Below are 17725 nucleotides of genomic sequence, written 5' to 3' on the forward strand. Positions count from 1 at the left end.
GGGGCATAGGTTTAAGGTGCGAGGGGCAAGGTTTAAAGGAGATGTGTGAGGCAAGTTTTTTACACAGAGGGTGGTGGGTGCCTGGGACTCGCTGCCGGGGGAGGCAGTGGAAGCAGATACAATAATGACTTTTAAGGGGTGGCTGGACAAATACATGAATAGGATGGGAAAAGAGGGATATGGTCCCTGGAAGGGTAGGGGGTTATAGTTCAGACAGGCAGCATGGTCGGTGCAGGCTTGGAGGGCTGAAGGGCCTGTTCCTGTGCTGTAATTTTCTTTGTTCTTTGTTCAAAAGCCAGGGCTAATGCCCTGGGAACAAGGGCTCAAATCCTACCATGGCAGCCATTCATAAATATAGAATTGAAAGCCAGTCTTAGGATTGGTGACATTTTGATGATTGCTTAATTTTATTTATTAGTGTCACAAGTAGGCTTACGTTAAAACTGCAATGAAGTTACTGTGAAAATCCCCTCGTCGCCACACTCCGGCACCTGGTCGGGTATACTGCAAATTGTGAGGAGGATGTTACTCACAATAAGTATTTGTGGTGGAAGAATCAATCCAGACTGGTCTTTATGTTAAAGTTGGCTTATTGTAAGACACTTCCTCAGTGCTACTAGTTTACAAGAAGCTCTCCACACAAAGCGTTCCAGCTGTCTCTATTTAGAGGACAATCAATGTCACATGTTTAAGTAGCAATTCTCTTAACAAAGTAGTTGCCATGCTCTGTGATTAGTAGTACATTGACAGAGGACAGTGAGACTTCGAGAGGACATAACCAGCTGATGGAATGGGCGGACACGTGACGGATTAATTTAGTGCAAAAGTGAAATGATACACTTTTGGTTGGAGGAATGAGGAGAGACAATATAAAACAAAAGGTCACAATTCCAAAAGGGATGTAGCAAAAGAGAGACCTGGGGATACATTTGCACAAGTTATTGACAATAGCAGGGTAGATTGAGAAAGCCGTGAAAAAAGCATACTGGATCCAGTGTTTTCTAAATAGGGGCTTGAAGTACGGAAGAATGGAGGTTATTGTGAACCTTAATAAAACATTGGTTCAGCCCCAACTGGAGAATTGTGTCATCAATATAAATTTTAATTCCAGATTTTTATTGAATTCAAATTTCAACATTTGTCATAGTGAGATTGGAACCCGGGTCCCCAGACCATTACCCTGGGTCACAAGTCCAGTGATGTTACCACTACACCATTGCTTTGCTCCTTTGAGCCTGACCTGTGTGAGCCATTCAGCACCTCTGTTTCTGGACAGTGCCATGCCCACAGATAGATTCCTGACGGGCTTTGGAGAGGTTGTATTTCCAGAGCATAAATGTTGCCTTCTTTGGTGAGAATTTCTGGTATGTGTTTGATGTATTTAACTGCGTGGTTCCATTACAAGCATGGAATTCTCATTCTGATAACTGTTATTGGTAATCTGCAACAAATACGTAAACTGGGGTTGGTAAGACCTTAGACACAAGGAGCCAAGTGTAAGGTCAGGGGGCATATTGAGTCCTCTAGAATCTCATTGGTACTGCCTGTCATTCTCCTGCGCGGTGGTTTTAGTTTCAAGGTATGAGTTTTAAACCTCACCCAAATAATCTGTGGAAAACAGGTTCATGAACAAGCCAGCTTGTAGCATTTACAAATCAAAAGCTCAGCAGAGAAAGACCTAACAACTAGAAAATTCAAGTCTTTTATCATGTAGGAGTTGGTGTGGATTTTATATTGTGCAAACTCAATTGCTAACCGCAGCTATGTGGAATTATAACTATCTGAAGTTTCAATCCACCCACACCAAAACTATAAGCATTTCTTTAAATCAAAATGATGGGTTAATTAATTCAGTTCTTCTGTTTCTCTATAGGGGTATTGCATATTATAAGAATTCACAGGTAATAAGAGTATTAGGCATTTGGCTGACTGCCTATTTTACTGGCAACAACCCATCACCTTTTAGGATCTGTTCCCCATTCAATTAGATCTCAGCAGATTTGTACCTTAACCCCCATCAATCCACCTTGATTCTGTATTCCTTAAAGGTCCTAACCCAACAAAAATCTAAGAACCTGAGGGGAGAATTCTCCAGCCCTTCCAGCCGACAGGATCTTCCAAACCCGTCGCACGTGACACCACCCACCCCCCAGATTTGATTTGATTTGACTTGATTTATCATTGTCGCATATATTAACATACGGAGAAAAGTATTGTTTCTTGTGCGCTATACAGACAAAACATACCATTCATAGAGAAGGAAAGGAGAGAGTGCAGAATGTAGTGTTCCAGTCATAGCTAGGGTGTAGAGAAAAATCAACTTAATGCGAGGTAGGTCCATTCAAAAGTCTGATGGCAGCAGAGAAGAAGCTGTTCTTGAGTCGGTTGGTATGTGACCTCAGACTTTTGTATCTTTTTCCCAATGGAAGAAGGTGGAAGAGAGTATGTCCAGGGTGCGTGGGGTCCTTAATTATGCTGGCTGCTTTGCCGAGGCAGTGGGAGGTGTAGACAGAGTCAATGGATGGGAGACTGGTTTGGGTGATGGATTGGGCTACATTCACAACCTTTTGTACTTCCTTGCGGTCTTGGACAGAGCAGGATCCATACCAAGCTGTGATACAACCAGATGCTTTCTATGGTGCATTTGTAAAAGGTGGTGAGAGTCATAGCTGACATGCCAAATTTCCTTAGTCTTCTGAGAAAGTAGAGGCGTTGGTGGGCTTTCTTAACTATAGTGTCGGCATGGGGGGACCAGGACAGGTTGCTGGTGATCTGGACACCTAAAAACTTGAAGCTCTTGACCACTTCTATTTCATCCCCATTGATGTAGACAGGGCCATGTCCTCCGCTACACTTCCTGAAGTTGATGACAATCTCCTTCGTTTTGTTGACATTGAGGAAGAGATTATTGTTGCCGCACCAGTTCACCAGATTCTCTATCTCATTCCTGTACTCTGTCTCATCATTGTTTGAGATCCGACCCACTACGGTGGTGTCATCAGCAAACTTGAAAATCGAATTGGAGGGGAATTTGGCCACACAGTCATAGGTGTACAAGGAGTATAGTAGGGGGCTGAGAACACAGCCTTGTGTGGCACTGGTGTTGAGTATGATCTTGGAGGAGGGGTTGTTGCTTATCCCTGACAGCGGCACGGGCGAGGAATAGAAATCACTATCGGCTTCGGCGAGGTGGGAAGATCACACCAGCTGCTAATAGCGAGCTGCCTTCTCCTTGCGGGGTGGGGCTGGAGAAATCGGTCCTCAGTTTCTAAGTTTTCAATTGACCAGTGGCTTCAATGGTTTTCTGGGAAGAGATGGTTCCAGATTCCCACCCCCGCCAGATGTGTGAAGAGGTATTTCCTGGGATTACTCCTGAATGTTTTGTTCTGATTTTAAGGTTATCCCAGCGGGGTAATTAATTTTTCTATCCTATCAATCCCTTTAATCATTGTAAACATTTCAATTTAATTATCCCTTAACCTCCCACATTTAATTATCCCTTAACCTCCCACATTTAATTATCCCTTAACCTGTCCTCATACTGTAACTCTAGTATTATTATGGAGATGCAGTGGGCTGAACAAGATAACAATGTAGTCTCAGATTTATTCCGAAAATTGGGGAAAAAATGTGCCTCACTGTAAAACAAAGAGTTAGTAAAGGAGAATCATCCCTGCCCCACGTGATCTTCCTTCAGAAATATAAACACACCTTTTGATTCTCTTAGTAATCTTTTCATCTCATAAGATTTCAGGTTGCCAATCCATGGACTGGCTGCTATCACCTTCTGCGCTTTTGTGGAGAACCTGGATCTGCTTTCTATTGGGCGAAAGTTCTTGACGACCGCTGTCACTGCAAACAATAGAAGAAGAGAATTCAGATGAACAGAGTGTAAGAGGACGATGAGGATATCTTATGGTGCAGTAGTGGCAACCCTCCTCTGGGCCAGAAGCTCAAGATTCTAGCCCAACTTCAGGACTTGGTGGGCATGGAAATGCGTTCATAACGTGACCAAATAGGGAAGCAGATGATTACTAGAATGGGTGTAAATTGAGAGAGATGAATACTCAACGAGACCTTGAAGTCCTCGTGCATCAGTCGCTGAAAGTAAGTGTGCAGGTATAGCAGGCAGTAAAGAAGGCAAATGTTGTGTTGGCCTTCATAGTGAGAGGATTTGAGTATCGGGATAGGGATGTTTTGCTACAACTGTATAGGCTATTGGTGAGGCCACACCTGGAGTATTGTGTGCAGTTTTGGTGTCTTTATCTGAGGAAGGATGTCCTTGCTATACAGCGAGCACAGCAAAGGTTTACCAGGCTGGTCTCTCATGTGAGGAGAGACTACGTCAGTTAGGATTATATTCACTGGAGTTTAGAAGAGGGGGATCTCACATAAACTTATAAAAAATTCTAATAGGGTTAGACAGGGTAGATTCAGAAAGAATGTTCCCAATGGTGGGGGAGTCCAGAACTAGGGGTCATCGTCTGAGGATAAGAGGTAAACTTTTAGAACTGAGGTGAGGAGAAATTTCTTCACCCAGAGGGTGGTGAATGCGTGGAATTCACTACCACGGAAAGTAGTTGAGGCCAAAATGTTGTCTGATTTCAAGAAGAAATTAGATATAGCTCTTGGGGCTAAAGGGATCAAGGGATATGGGGGGGAGGGGGAATCAGGATATTGAATTTGATGATCAGCCATGATCAAAATGAATGGCGGAGCAGGCCCAAAGGGCCGAATGGCCTACTCCTGCTTCTAGTTTCTATATTTCTACATAAACAGATTGATTATCTCTAAATTAGTCTCTAAATCCTTCCAATATGCCTGATGGAAGGCAGTAAGACACTGAGGCAGGAAAAGAGGAAGGGTTTGGTCATCCATACTGCAACATGGAAATGACAAGACACTACAATACTTTGCCAAGCATTATCATGGACCCATCATGGACCCATTATCATGGGCGGCACAGTAGCACAGTGGTTAGCACTGCTGCTTCACAGCTCCAGGGACCTGGGTTCGATTCCCGGCTTGGGTCACTGTCTGTGTGGAGTTTGCACATTCTCCTCGTGTCTGCGTGGGTTTCCTCCGGGTGCTCCGGTTTCCTCCCACAGTCCAAAGCTGTGTGGGTTAGGTTGATTGGCCATGCTAAAATTGCCCCTTAGTGTCCTGAGATGCGTAGGTTAGAAGGATTAGTGGGTAAAATATGTAGGGATATGGGGATAGGGCCTGGGTGGGATTGTGGTCAGTGCAGACTCGATGGATCGAATGGCCTCTTTCTGTACTGTAGGGTTTCTATGATTTCTATGATCTATTGAAAGTACTTGATCACCAAAGCTGTCTAAGGGAATGGCACATGGAAGAGGAGAAGGAGGAAGGGGAGTACAGGCAGTCACAGTGTGGATGCAACAGACAGTGACAACAGTGTGGATAGAAGAATAGCAATGACAGTGTGAGAACTACAGGCAGACACAAAGTTTGGGGACAACAGACTGTGACACAGAGAGTGGGGTGGGGGGGAACAACAGACTGTGACAAAGGCAGTGTGGGGACAACAGACTGTGACAGACTGTGACACAGACAGTGCAGGGACAACAGACTGTGACACAGACAGTGCAGAGACAACAGACTGTGACACAGACAGCGGTGGGGGGGGGGGGGGGGGGGGGGAACAACAGACTGTGACAAAGGCAGTGTAGGGACAACACACTATGACACAGGCAATGGGGGCGGGACAACAACCTGTGACATAGACAGTGGGGGAACAACAGACTGTGACAAAGGCAGTGTGGAGACTAAAGACTATGACACAGATGGACTGAGTACAGTAGACAATAAACTGAACTCTCATATCCCTGGCATGTGACCCCACTGCACACTGACCCTATATTTTATCACTGGCTCCCCTTGTGTGCAGTTTTCCTTTACCCACCTGAGTGTTTCTGTGAAGATCGAATGTAACCACGCAGCTCTGCAGTGGGGTCCTGTACAACGAATCTTCCCTCACATTCATTGTCCCCTTTCAACATAATGCCTAAAGAAGATGCCACAAGAATTAAAACAAAGGAACAAATATTTGGGTTGGAAACCAGAGTACATTTCACTGCACTGAGAACTTTCCCCTGGCCTTGCCTGGGGGAGGGGGGTGCCGAAGAGGCTTAGCTGCTTTGTGGCATGTGCTTTGTAAATGTATGTGTTTGAGAGCACTTTGTGTGGAATCCCGTACTCAGTCCACAGAAACAACATCATCTATTTAACATTTAACTTTGAGTCAAGGGCAAGTCAGTGCTGGCAGCTATTAATGGTAAACTCACATTACAAAGAAATGGTTAAATGTGGAAATGAGTCAGTGACACGTGGACTGCAAACTCTCTGTTAAACCGTACAGTAATCTTAGACATTGAGCATAGTTTACCATACTATCACTAAACAAAGCCTGGCTCATGTTGAGATCTCGTGGGGATAAGAAACTTAAGGATATTAGTATGAGTAAAGAAATAGTACTGAAGAATTTAACATGAGCAAGTTGCGACAAATATCCTGGACCTGTCGCCTGGATGCTTGGCTTTTAAAAGAGGGAGCAGCAGAAAGAGTGGCAGCATTTGTTTTAATCTTTGAGAATTTCTTAAATTATAGAACAGTTTGCAAATATAGCCCCACTATTTAAGAAAGGAGGAAGAGAGAAAAAGGACACCAAAACAGAAAATGCTGGAAAGTCTCAGCAGGTCTGACGGCATCTGTGGAGAGAGAATAGAGCCAACGTTTCGAGTCTGGAAGACCCTTCAAAAGACTCCAGCATCCAGTCTCTAAACGTTGGCTCTATTCTCTCTCCACGGATGCTGAGAGACCTGCTGAGATTTTCTAACATTTACTGTTTTTGTTTCAGGTTCCAGCATCCGCAGTAATTTGCTTTTATCTTAGAGAAAATGGACAAGTAGGCCAACTAGCCTAACATCAGTGGCAGACAAAATGCTAGAGTCTATTATTAGGCATAGTAATCGGGTAGTTGGAAAATCATAAATAAGCAGAGTTTTATTAATTAATGAAAGAGGAAATCTCAGAATTCTTTGACAATGTAACTTGTAACTAAATGGAAAAGGTGACAAAATTGCATTTGAGTTTCAAAATACATTCAATATGGTGTCACAACAAGTCAGTTACATGGGTAAGATGGGTATAGAGGGATATGGGCCAAAGATGGGCAATTGGGATTAGTTTAGGGGTTAAAACAAAAGGGCGGCATGTTCAAGTTGGGCCCAAGGGCCTGTTTCCATGTTGTAAACCTTTATGACTCTATCACTCTATGACTCTAAGTCATTACAAAATGATTAAGAGTCACATTGATATATTAGCACAGATAGTGGGTTGGTTGATGAACTGAAAACAAGGAAAATTATATTTTAGAATTGCCTGTCTATAATGAACTGGGTACCACCAGGATCAGTATTTGCATCTCAGCTATTTATAGAAACATAGAAGATAGGAGCAGGAGGAGGCCATTTGGCTCTTCTTTTCATTATGATCATGGCTGATCGTCCAACTCAACAGCCTAATCCTGCTTTCTCCCCATAACCTTTGATCCCATTCATCCCAAGTGCTATATCCAGCAGCCTCTTGAATACATTCAAAGTTTTGGCATCAACTACTTCCTGTGGTAATGAATTCCACAGGCTCACCACTCTTTGGGTGAAGAAACGTCTCCTCACCTCCGTCCTAAATGGTCTACCCCGAATCCTCAGACTGTGACCCCTGGTTCTGGACTCTCCCATCATTGATATTAATAATTTCACAAGGAGACTGAGTGTAATGTATCCATGTTGATCATGAGTTAGGAAAGTAAACAGTGTGGAAGATGCAAAGAAGCAGAGGGATATAGATAAGAAATGTTGGAAAAGCTCAGTGTGCGCATCTGTGGAGAGAGAAACAGAGTTAAAGGGCCCCGTTCTACCGTCGGGCGCGAAAACTTGGTAAAGTTGGGTGTGAGGCAAGTAGCACGATCCACGCCCACCTCCATGCCAGTTCCCTCGTTACCCCCGAAAATGGCCGTGATCGGGACCGCACCCGAAACGGGTGCGACGACTATTTATATGCATTTGCATGCATTTGAATTGACTTAATGGGCTGCACGAGCAACCTCACTTCCCCCTTTACCACTGCGTTCGCCCATCCAGAGTCAACACGAAACAGACATGCTCTCCAAAGGTCCAATTTGGGAGCTCCAGCGAGAGAGGAGGTTAAGTGCCGAGCTTCCGACGGCTCTCTGCTTGAGATTGGTGTGGGGGGGTGGGAAGGGGTGGGGTCCGCTGCCACTCTGCCTGTGATCAGTGAGGCGGAAGAGGGGGTCCGCTGTCATTTTGCCTGAGATCGGTGGGAGGAAAGGAGGGAGTGGCCCGCGATCAGTTAGAGTGGCGGAGGGGGTGGGGGGATAAGGGAATCAGTCATGTTGTGGAGGTGGGGCAATGTATGTGGGGGCCAGGGGGAGGCATTATCAGGCCCCGGGAGCGATATGGCAGGGGAGCCACATTCTATCATTTTTTTTCCGTGCATGCGCAGTTGGAGGTGTCGATCGGAGCTGCAGGATTCCGGGCACGTTAAGCTCTGTCCACAGGCTTTTGCAGCACGATTCTGAGTCGCTGATATTTTTGCAGGCAAAGTACGTAGGGGGACACCTGAGAACAGGTCTAAAAGTCGGATCTGAAACACTCCCAGTTTCAAGTCCACCCAGAACTTCGAATGAAAATGGTAAAATAGTGCCCTGAGAAACAGAAGCTAATTACTCCTCCCAGGGTATTGCATTACATTCCAGTTGTGACAGGGTTGGTTTGTGTAAACAAAGAATCGTTGCCATGAATTTATGCGAGACAGTCAACTAATACCTCTGCTTTTGTAATCTGATATCCGAAGTGCGGGTGACAAGAGGAGAGTCAAGTCTATTTTAAGTTTCATGTGGCTGGGTGGATATAATGGTGGAGGGAAGATAAATGCTTCCAGAAGAAATAAAACTCCTTGCTGGGAGTCCTTCCCCTCCCGGCTCTGTGTGTGCTTGCGGCACGGTGGCACAGTGGTTAACACTGCTGTCTCACAGCGCCAGGGACCCAGGTTTGATTCCCAGGTTGGGTCACTGTCTGTGTTGAGTCTGCACGTTCTCCCCATGTCTGCGTGGGTTGCCTCCCACACTCCAAAGATGCTTTTGTAAAAATTCATTCGTAGGACATGAGGGTTGCTGGTTGGCCAGCATTTATTGCCCATCTCTACCTACCCTTGGAGGGCAGTTGAGAGTCAATCACATTGCTGTGGCTCTGGATTCACATGTAGGCCAGACCAAGTAAGGACGGCAGATTTCCTTCCCTAAAGGACATACGCAAGTTAGATTGATTGGCCATGTTAAATTGCCCCTTAGTGTCAGGGAGACTAGCAGGGTAAATACATGGGGTTATGGGGATAGGTGGGATTTGTTGTCGGTGCAGGCTCGATGGGCCAAACGGCCTCCTTCTGCACTGTAGGGATTCTATGATTCTAGTATTAATTATTTTTAAGTGCCTCACTTTAATTTGACCTTTGATTCCACAAACTGTCTGACATTCTGCTGCATGTTATACTTTGTAGTCTTGCGTCTATGTGTAATATTGTAAATAAAAACGACTTGAGAATTTTGAGCACTGGAGCTTAGCAGTGTGGTGTTTACCACCTCTTGGAGTAAACAGAGTGAGTATTGAGCAATGTGCGTGGGTGCCTGGCATTTAACATTGTGACACCCTGTAAATGTTGGCGCTGTGGAATGCCACCCTTCGATACCAGTTGCAAATCTTTGATTGCAGGAGCTGTGGGGGCTTGCTTTTAGAAATTACAATTTACTGAGAAATTGGTGAATAGGAATAGATTGGTGATATATCTTGACGCCAGGCTAAATAAATTAAATTATCATTTGGCAATGCACTGAAGATAATAAGGACAGGGAGAGACTGTCCAACAACCAGTTTGACACAATCAAATGGTTAGCACTGCTGCCTCACAGCGCCAGGGACCCGCGTTCAATTCCCGGCTTGAGTGACTGTCTGTGCGGAGTCTGCATGTTCTCCCCATGTCTGCGTGGGTTTCCTACGGGTGCTCCGATTTCCTCCCACAGTCCAAAAGATGTGCTGGTTAGGTGCACTGGCCATGCTAAATTCTCCTGCAGTGCAGCTGTCGGGGTGTGGTGACTAGGGCATTTTCACAGTAACTTCATTATTTAAAGTTTTAAATAAACTTTAAACTGAATCATGCTATACCAGTGTGGCTGAGAATACAGCAAGAAGTCTCACAACACCAGGTTAAAGTCCAACAGGTTTATTTAGAATCACGAGCTTTCAGAGCACTGCCCCTCCCTCAGGTAATGTCACATTCATCTGATGAAGGAGCAACGCTCCAAAAGCTTGTGATTCCAAATAAACCTATTGGACTTTAACCTGGTGATGTGAGACTTCTTACTGTGCCCACCCCAGTCAAATGACGGCATCTCCATATCATGGCTGAGAGTAAGCAGGGTAGAATGCTGACGTGTGTGGATAGCAGCAAGGACAGGATGAATAGTGACAATGTGAAGGTGTACGGACACTGGTTTATTCATTGGGGACATGGTATGCTTATCAAATTGTTCAGTAATGTTTAGAATAAGTTAATCTGCACCAGTGTGAGGAATGGTTTGGTGTGTGAAATGTAGATTTCTCATTCCACTAATAATTATTTTCACAGCTCTGTGTCTGCGTGACTTTGGACAGTCCAAAATCTCCAAAAGTGACATGATTTGTTTGCTATCAGGTCTTTGTATGTGAGCAGAAATGGGGCTTTCCCATTTGTCTGTGTGAGGAGTGGGCTTGCTTGTTTGCTCTGTGCACGGAGCAGTCTCGCTGGATCAGCTGGTCCATTCCTACCTGTTGATTTTGTACCTTCGTACATTCCTATCACTTCCTCTATGGCCAAGTAGTACTGTTTAGATTCCTCCGTCCTGTTTCTGAGAAGTTGAGATATACTGGACAGATCCAGGGTGAGCTCTGGAGTATCTGGATATGTGACATTCTGAATCTCAGTAACTCTGTAATGACAGAGAAAAACAATACCTTAATCTGGGAGAGATTTCAGATTGAACTTCAAATATTAGCAGGCGATCACTGCAATGGCTCAAGCTTTTCCTGAAATTGTCCGACAAATCACCCAGAAAAGGTCATCTGCGGTTATCTCTCCATAGTCAACAAGGATCTCCACATACTCTGTGTGATCTTAGTTTGCGATTGTTTCCACTCCCTTCAGGAATTTCAATGTATTCCAGTTCAGTCCCTTGGTAGAAAATCCATCAGGTGTGAAACCGAACGTTAGCAGCTCCCTGCACCAAGAGTGCATCAAGTTCAATATGAAGTAAGCGCTGGGTGAGCAGACATTCCCTCTCAACTATCAGGAAACCTGAAGCCATTGACTTCAGCCGCACCACAAACTTTATTCCTTCGCCATGACCCCATCCTTCCCTAAAGGAACTGTCAAATAATGAACCATACCATTTGCAACGTGGGGCAGCATGGTGGCGCAGTGGTTAACACTGCTCCCTCACAGCTCCAGGGACCCGGGTTTGATTCCCAGTTTGGGTAACTGTCTGTGTGGAGTCTGCATGTTCTCCCTGTGTCTGCGTGTGTTTCCTCCGGGTGCTCCGGTTTCCTCCCGCAGTCCAAATGATGTGTGGGTTAAGTGAATTGGCATGCTAAATTCTCCCTCAATGTACCCGAACAGGCACCGGAGTGTGGCAACTAGGGGAGTTTCACAGTAACTTCATTGCAGCATTAATGTAAGCCTACCTGTGACACTAATAAATAAACTTTAAACTTTAAGCTTTGACCCAAGATCAGCAGCGAACCACATATCCACTCCATCACCACGACCACCTAATCCCACCTCCAAAACATCACCAAACACTGCAGCGTCTCATCTGCTCCTGAAATCCTCATCCATGTCTTTGTTAGGACTCTGCATTTACCTGCTCTGTCATTTTTTTTTGTCTTATAGATAGGTTCCTAATTGGTAAAGGGATCAAGTTTACGGGGTAAAAGCGAGAGAATGGGGTTCAGAAACCTATCAGCCCTGAATGAATGGTGGAGCAGACTCAATGGGCCAAATGGTCTAATTCTGCTCCTATATCTTATGGTCTTATGTTGTTCCAGCCTGCTTCTCTACCTTACCTCCTATATAAATTCGAATCCATCCAAAATGCTACCACACACATCCTGTATTTTACCAAGTGCCATTCACACATCAGTCCTGTGCTTGCTGCATTGGCTCCTCGTCAGGTTCAGTGTTAAATTTCTCACACTTGATTTAATATTCCTCCATGGCATCACCCCTCCCTATCTCTACAGCCTCCTCCATTCTACAATTCAATTCTGGCCTCTTGAGCATACCTAATGTTTGGAGTTTCACTGTTAGCAGCAGTGCCTTCATTGGATCAGGCTATACTCTCTAAAATTCTCTCCTTAAACCACTTCACCACTTAAAGCCTTTTTTCTTCTTTAAGGCACTCCTTAAAAATGGCCTCTTTAACCAAGTAAGAAGTCTCACAACACCAGGTTAAACCTCTTCAACCAAAACTTTGATCACATGGTTCAATGTTAAATGTTGTTTGATAACACTGTTGTAAAGCACCTTAGAATGTTGCACTACATTGAAGGTGTTGTATAATCCAAGTGAAGGAACAGCCTCTCACAGTTCCCTGTGGAAACATTGTTTTCTCATCTCTCCATTCTGTCCCGATTCTATCTCAGCTCAGAGTAACACCTCATCTGCAAGATAACACCTCTGACAATGTAGCATTCTCTCAGTGCTCCACCAAAGGGTCAAACTACATGATGTGATTAGAGTGTTGTTTCACTGAAAACAATCTCATAGCTTCCCTGAAGAAATCCAATATCTATGCCGACTCCAGAACTCACCAAGCTTTGAGACTTTGGTGGCAATACGCAAAAGCTAAGTTGAATGCAAACCTCCAACTAATTCATCTATCAGCTCCTGTAAGCACCCTTGTGGAAGGGTTTACAAACTGCCCAATGGACATATCACCCATCGAACTGGAGTGGAAGCAAGTCATCCTCAATCCTAAGGAACTACCCAAGAGCTACACTGACCAGCCTTCCTCCCCATTCCCTTCTCCCAGGGTGATGGAACTCATAAATTTCTGATTCCGATGAGACCCTGTCAGCTGAGACATATTGGAATGTTCTGAAGGTGTAGTGAGGAGCCATCCAATTGAAGTTCTTTCTTGGCAAGGCACCGCAAGTTTCTCTTATTGAGAAGAGGGAGGAACAATGCCAGTCACATTTCCCTTTAGACTGTGTGCATCAGTGATGCTTCATCTCAGCAGCTTAAACTATACTATCAGGATATCATGGTCTCTCAATCTTTAATTCTTCTCCAGATAGTAACGATGATACCCATGAGTAACGGAAAGGCACCTACCTGGAAAGGAGCCACTTAGAATTCTGCAAATGAGAAGAGAGGAGATTAAAGTATTGAATTAACAAATCAGCACTTTGTTGAATCAAACAGAAATGAATGCTATTTAGGGTGAAGAATTGAGTGATGGTCTTTAGAGCGAACCACAGTCACTAAATAATGAGATATTTCTCTACATTCTGAGGTCAGAGGCAATAATGTTGGAGGCAGAAAGAACAAGTTTATAATTACCCCCCAGTGTCAGCCTGTACTAGTTCAAAGTGTAAGGTCAGTTGGTGAGGGGAGAAGCTGATCCGGAGGTGGAAGGAGGTAGTGCGGGTGTTTAGGGAGTGATCAGGTGATCAAGTGGTGGGGGGAGCTGTGCGGGGGTAGTCGAGTGTTGAAGAATAGCCGGGGGAATGCTGGGTAGTCTGTGGGGTAGTCAGGAAGGAGGTTTGTAGGGGGGAAGTGGGGGGTGTGGTCTTCCAGTGCATCTTTTGAAGCACCTCTGGGGTATGGCAACCTCTCCTGCCCAAGGAAACAGAGGTTCTGGGACGGTGTCACAGTGTTACTGAGAGGAGTATTATAGCTACAGAATGATGTATTTAAACTCCCCAGTTGCCATGGTGGGACTTGACCTCATGCCTCTGCTTTACTAGCCCAGTAGCACAACTCCAAAGCAGAACGTTCTCCTGGCCAACATTTCTCACTGCTTCCACCAACATGTTTGAGGTGTTTTCACTGGTCAGAAGGAGGGCCATTCATCCATTTCCAGTCTACTAACCCCTCCTTCGCCAAGATTTTTCAGCCTCGCTGTGGAGGACTTTCTCATTGGCCGATGCGGCGAATCTAAATTGCTGTTGACTTCGGCGGGACTGGAAAATCCTGCCGGGGGAGGGGCCAAAAAATTGTTTCATGTCCAGCCAGAGGGAACAAGACTGACTCCATTTTAATTGGTCACTCATGTCCACTGCTGTCTGGGGCACCAATGCCGCCCCCTCTCCACCTCCCCCCCCCAATCAAATAACAGCTTCAAAAATAATTCCTGACTGATGAAAGATTTGAGAGATATCCCAAGGACAAAATAACATCTGATATAAAGAAAATTGCTTTCACTTATCTGCTTGGGTTGACTTTGATGATTAGAGTCCCTCTGGAATTGCACTAGATTAACATCAGTGACTTCAGCAACAGAGGAAAAGCGGACTGTATCTTCCTTCGGGGAAAAGTTACTGAAGTCTGAGGTCACGTACCAACCGACTCAAAAACAGCTTCTTCCCTGCTGCCATCAGACTTTTGAATGGACCTGCCTCGCACTAAGTTGATCTTTCTCCACACCCTAGCTATGACTGTAACACTACATTCTGCACTCTCTCCTTTCCTTCTCTATGAACGGTATGCTTTGTCTGTATAGTGCGCAAGAAACAATACTTTTCACTGTATGTTAATACATGTGGCAATAATAAATCAAATCAAATGAAAGCAAGTTGAAAAGAGAATTGGAGTACCTGAATGAAATAGAGACAGTCTCCTTGCATCAGATTCTGTGCTTCATCTTTTATTAATTTTATCTGTTGCATCACCTCGGTTATTGCTTCTGAACAGTTTCGAATCTGTGAGAGCACTCGCAGCTCCTCCTGATCGATCAGTTTCAGTATGTTCTCCTCATCGTCCTCCAACTGTTTGCCCCATTCACTGAACTTGTTCGACAGGTTCCCTTTCAGCTCATTGGAAAGCATCTAAAAATCCAAGCCAAGCTCTTGTGACTATCTATTTACACACGGGCACTGCATAGTATAGGGTTCTGTTCAAATTGAGGATCACAATTGGTTAGGACAGATTGACATATTGTATGTTCAGATCGGAATTCTGGAACAGGGATCTTAAAGTACAAAATGACAACGGTGTAACAGATGAAAGCTTGTAGAGCTGTGCTGCCTCCACATTTCACCGTTTAGATAGAGATTGAACCCACAAGAAAAGGGGTCTTGTATTGTAATGTGAAACAAGCCTCCTGGAGTGACTCACAACCTGTTCCCAGCTGCCTGGGAAGCCATAGCCCAGTGGTATTATCACTAGACTATTAATCCAGAAACTCAACGAATGTTCTGGAGACCCGGGTTTGAATCCCACCACAGCAGGTGGTGGAATTTGAGTTCAATAAAAAATATCTGGAATAAGAATCTACTGATGACCATGAAACCATTGTCGACTGTCGGAAAAACCCATCTGGTTCACGAGTGTCCTGTAGGGGAGGAAATCTGCCATTCTTACCGGGTCTGGCCTATATGTGACTCCAGAGCCACAGCAATATGGCTGACTCTCAACTGCCCTCAGGCAACTAGGGATGGGCAATAAACGCTGGCCAGCCAGCGATGCCACATCCCATGAATGAATACTGCTGCTCCATGTCTAACAAACCATACCAATGAGTGATATTTGTATCATGGTTTTAAGGTAATGAAACAGCCTGAGACACATCAGAGGGCATTATGAATTAAAGCATGACACTGAGTCACACAAGGTAATATTAGGTCAGCTGACCAAAACTCTGGTCAAAGTGAATGGTTTGGCAGACTGCGTTAAAGGAGGAAAGCGAGTTAGAGAGGTGGAGATGTGTGGGGGGGCGGGAGAAGGTATTCCAGGGTTGGGACCAAGGCAGCTGAAGGCATGTCCACCAATGATGAGTAATTATAATGGGGGATGCACAAGAGGCCAGAGTTGGGGGAGCTCAGATACTCAGAGGCTTTATGGGTGGAGGAGGTAACAGGGATAGAGAGGAGAAAGGCCGTTGAGGGATTTTAAAACAAGGATGAGAATTTTAAAGATAAGGGGTAGAATTTTGCACTCTGTGCCTGGGTGGGATTGCGGTCAGTACAGACTCGATGGGCCAACTGGCCTCCTTCTGCACTGTAGGGATTTCATGATTCTATGAATGCTGCCGAGACGGGGGGGGGGGGGGGGGGGGGGGGGGGGGGGGGGGAGGGGACCCAGCGTGTAACTCTCCAGCTGTGCAGCCGAGTTTCCTCTCCAGATTCTCTGGCACTCTGTGCACAAACAATCTGGGGGTGTGGCTTTTGCTGGCGGGGCGGGGCCAGATAGAGCCCACAATGCCAGCTTCACAGAGATTGGCCACATTTGTACTTAAAAAGATTAATCACCACCACCTCATCCCACCATGGATAAGGGGAAAACCTCCCACATGTACCGGGCAATCCCACTCTCATGCAAAAGGGGAAATACCCCCAATTGGAGCTTCCTTCCCAGAGGACCCACCCTTGGCAGCGCCAGGGTACCAGTGGACATTGCCTGAGTATGTCTCTCTCCCCTGAGGGCGATATTTACCTATACACCCCTGGCAGGTTCCCCTAGACTGTTACACATTTTTAAAAAGCAGTTGTCAACCTCACCAACGTGACACTAATGCTAAATGTGGGGGGGACATACAGCGGAGAGGAGCCCGTTATTTATATTAAAATTTATTAAAATGTATTTAAATGAGGCTCCCGCCCAGATCACCGGCGTGGGGTGGGGAAAATCAGAAACCGAGATTTAGCCAGCGAGAATCTCGTTTTCCGATTCTCGCGAGATTTCGCGCCCATGTCGCCAGTTGCACTCATGGCTAACGCAGGCGCAGAATCAACCCCCTAGACATTGCTTTTAGATTGGGGGCCAATGCAGGTCCACAAGCACAGGGAAAATAGGGGAATAGAACCTACTGTGAGCTAAGACATGGCAGAGTTTTGGACAACCTCAAGTTTATAGAGGGTAGCACATGTGAAAACAAGCAGGAGTGCATCGGAATAAAGGATATTTATTAGATTTATTGAATATTTGCTAATCTGTAACAAGACCAACCTGATTATTAAGGTAGCAAAACATTGCGGATGCTGGAATCTGCAAATAAAACAGAGAAAGCTGGAAAAACTCAGCCAGTCTGGTAGCATCCGTATGGAGTCAGCATGATCCTTCTTCAGAACTAAACAGAGGTGACAATGTGATCATATATAGAAGAGTTGGAACAGTGATTAGTGGGAGCTGGGAGGGATTGCAATAAAGATGTAGCAAAAGTTAAAATTATTGAGCAGTGCTTTTGAGGTGGGTGTTAACTCAGTTTAGAGGCAAATTTAATTACAGAATTGCTTCTACCTTTATTTCAACTTCTGATTTCTCCAAGTCTTGCTGTTTGATGCAACAATTCTGTTCGACACTCCAAAGGTTCTCAACTTCAATCATCACTTCTTCCTACGAAAAGAATTGAAATATTCTGAACAGGAGTTTA

General features: G+C 45.0%; 1 protein-coding gene across 1 annotated transcript in view; it reads right to left on the reverse strand.

Moving 5' to 3' along the window:
- The window catches only part of LOC144506647 (E3 ubiquitin/ISG15 ligase TRIM25-like), a 28480-nt gene that overhangs the window by 4401 nt on the left and 6354 nt on the right, over positions 1-17725 (reverse strand). Inside the window, exons 2-7 of the mRNA XM_078233040.1 lie at positions 17593-17688; positions 14952-15182; positions 13468-13490; positions 10905-11065; positions 5927-6028; positions 3712-3852 (exon numbers count right to left, since the gene is read on the reverse strand). Coding sequence (XP_078089166.1) covers positions 3712-3852; positions 5927-6028; positions 10905-11065; positions 13468-13490; positions 14952-15182; positions 17593-17688 — 754 coding nt within the window. The remainder of the gene's footprint in view (positions 1-3711; positions 3853-5926; positions 6029-10904; positions 11066-13467; positions 13491-14951; positions 15183-17592; positions 17689-17725) is intronic.

Source organism: Mustelus asterias, chromosome 17, assembly GCF_964213995.1.
Source record: "Mustelus asterias chromosome 17, sMusAst1.hap1.1, whole genome shotgun sequence".
Taxonomy (NCBI): Eukaryota; Metazoa; Chordata; class Chondrichthyes; order Carcharhiniformes; family Triakidae; genus Mustelus; species Mustelus asterias.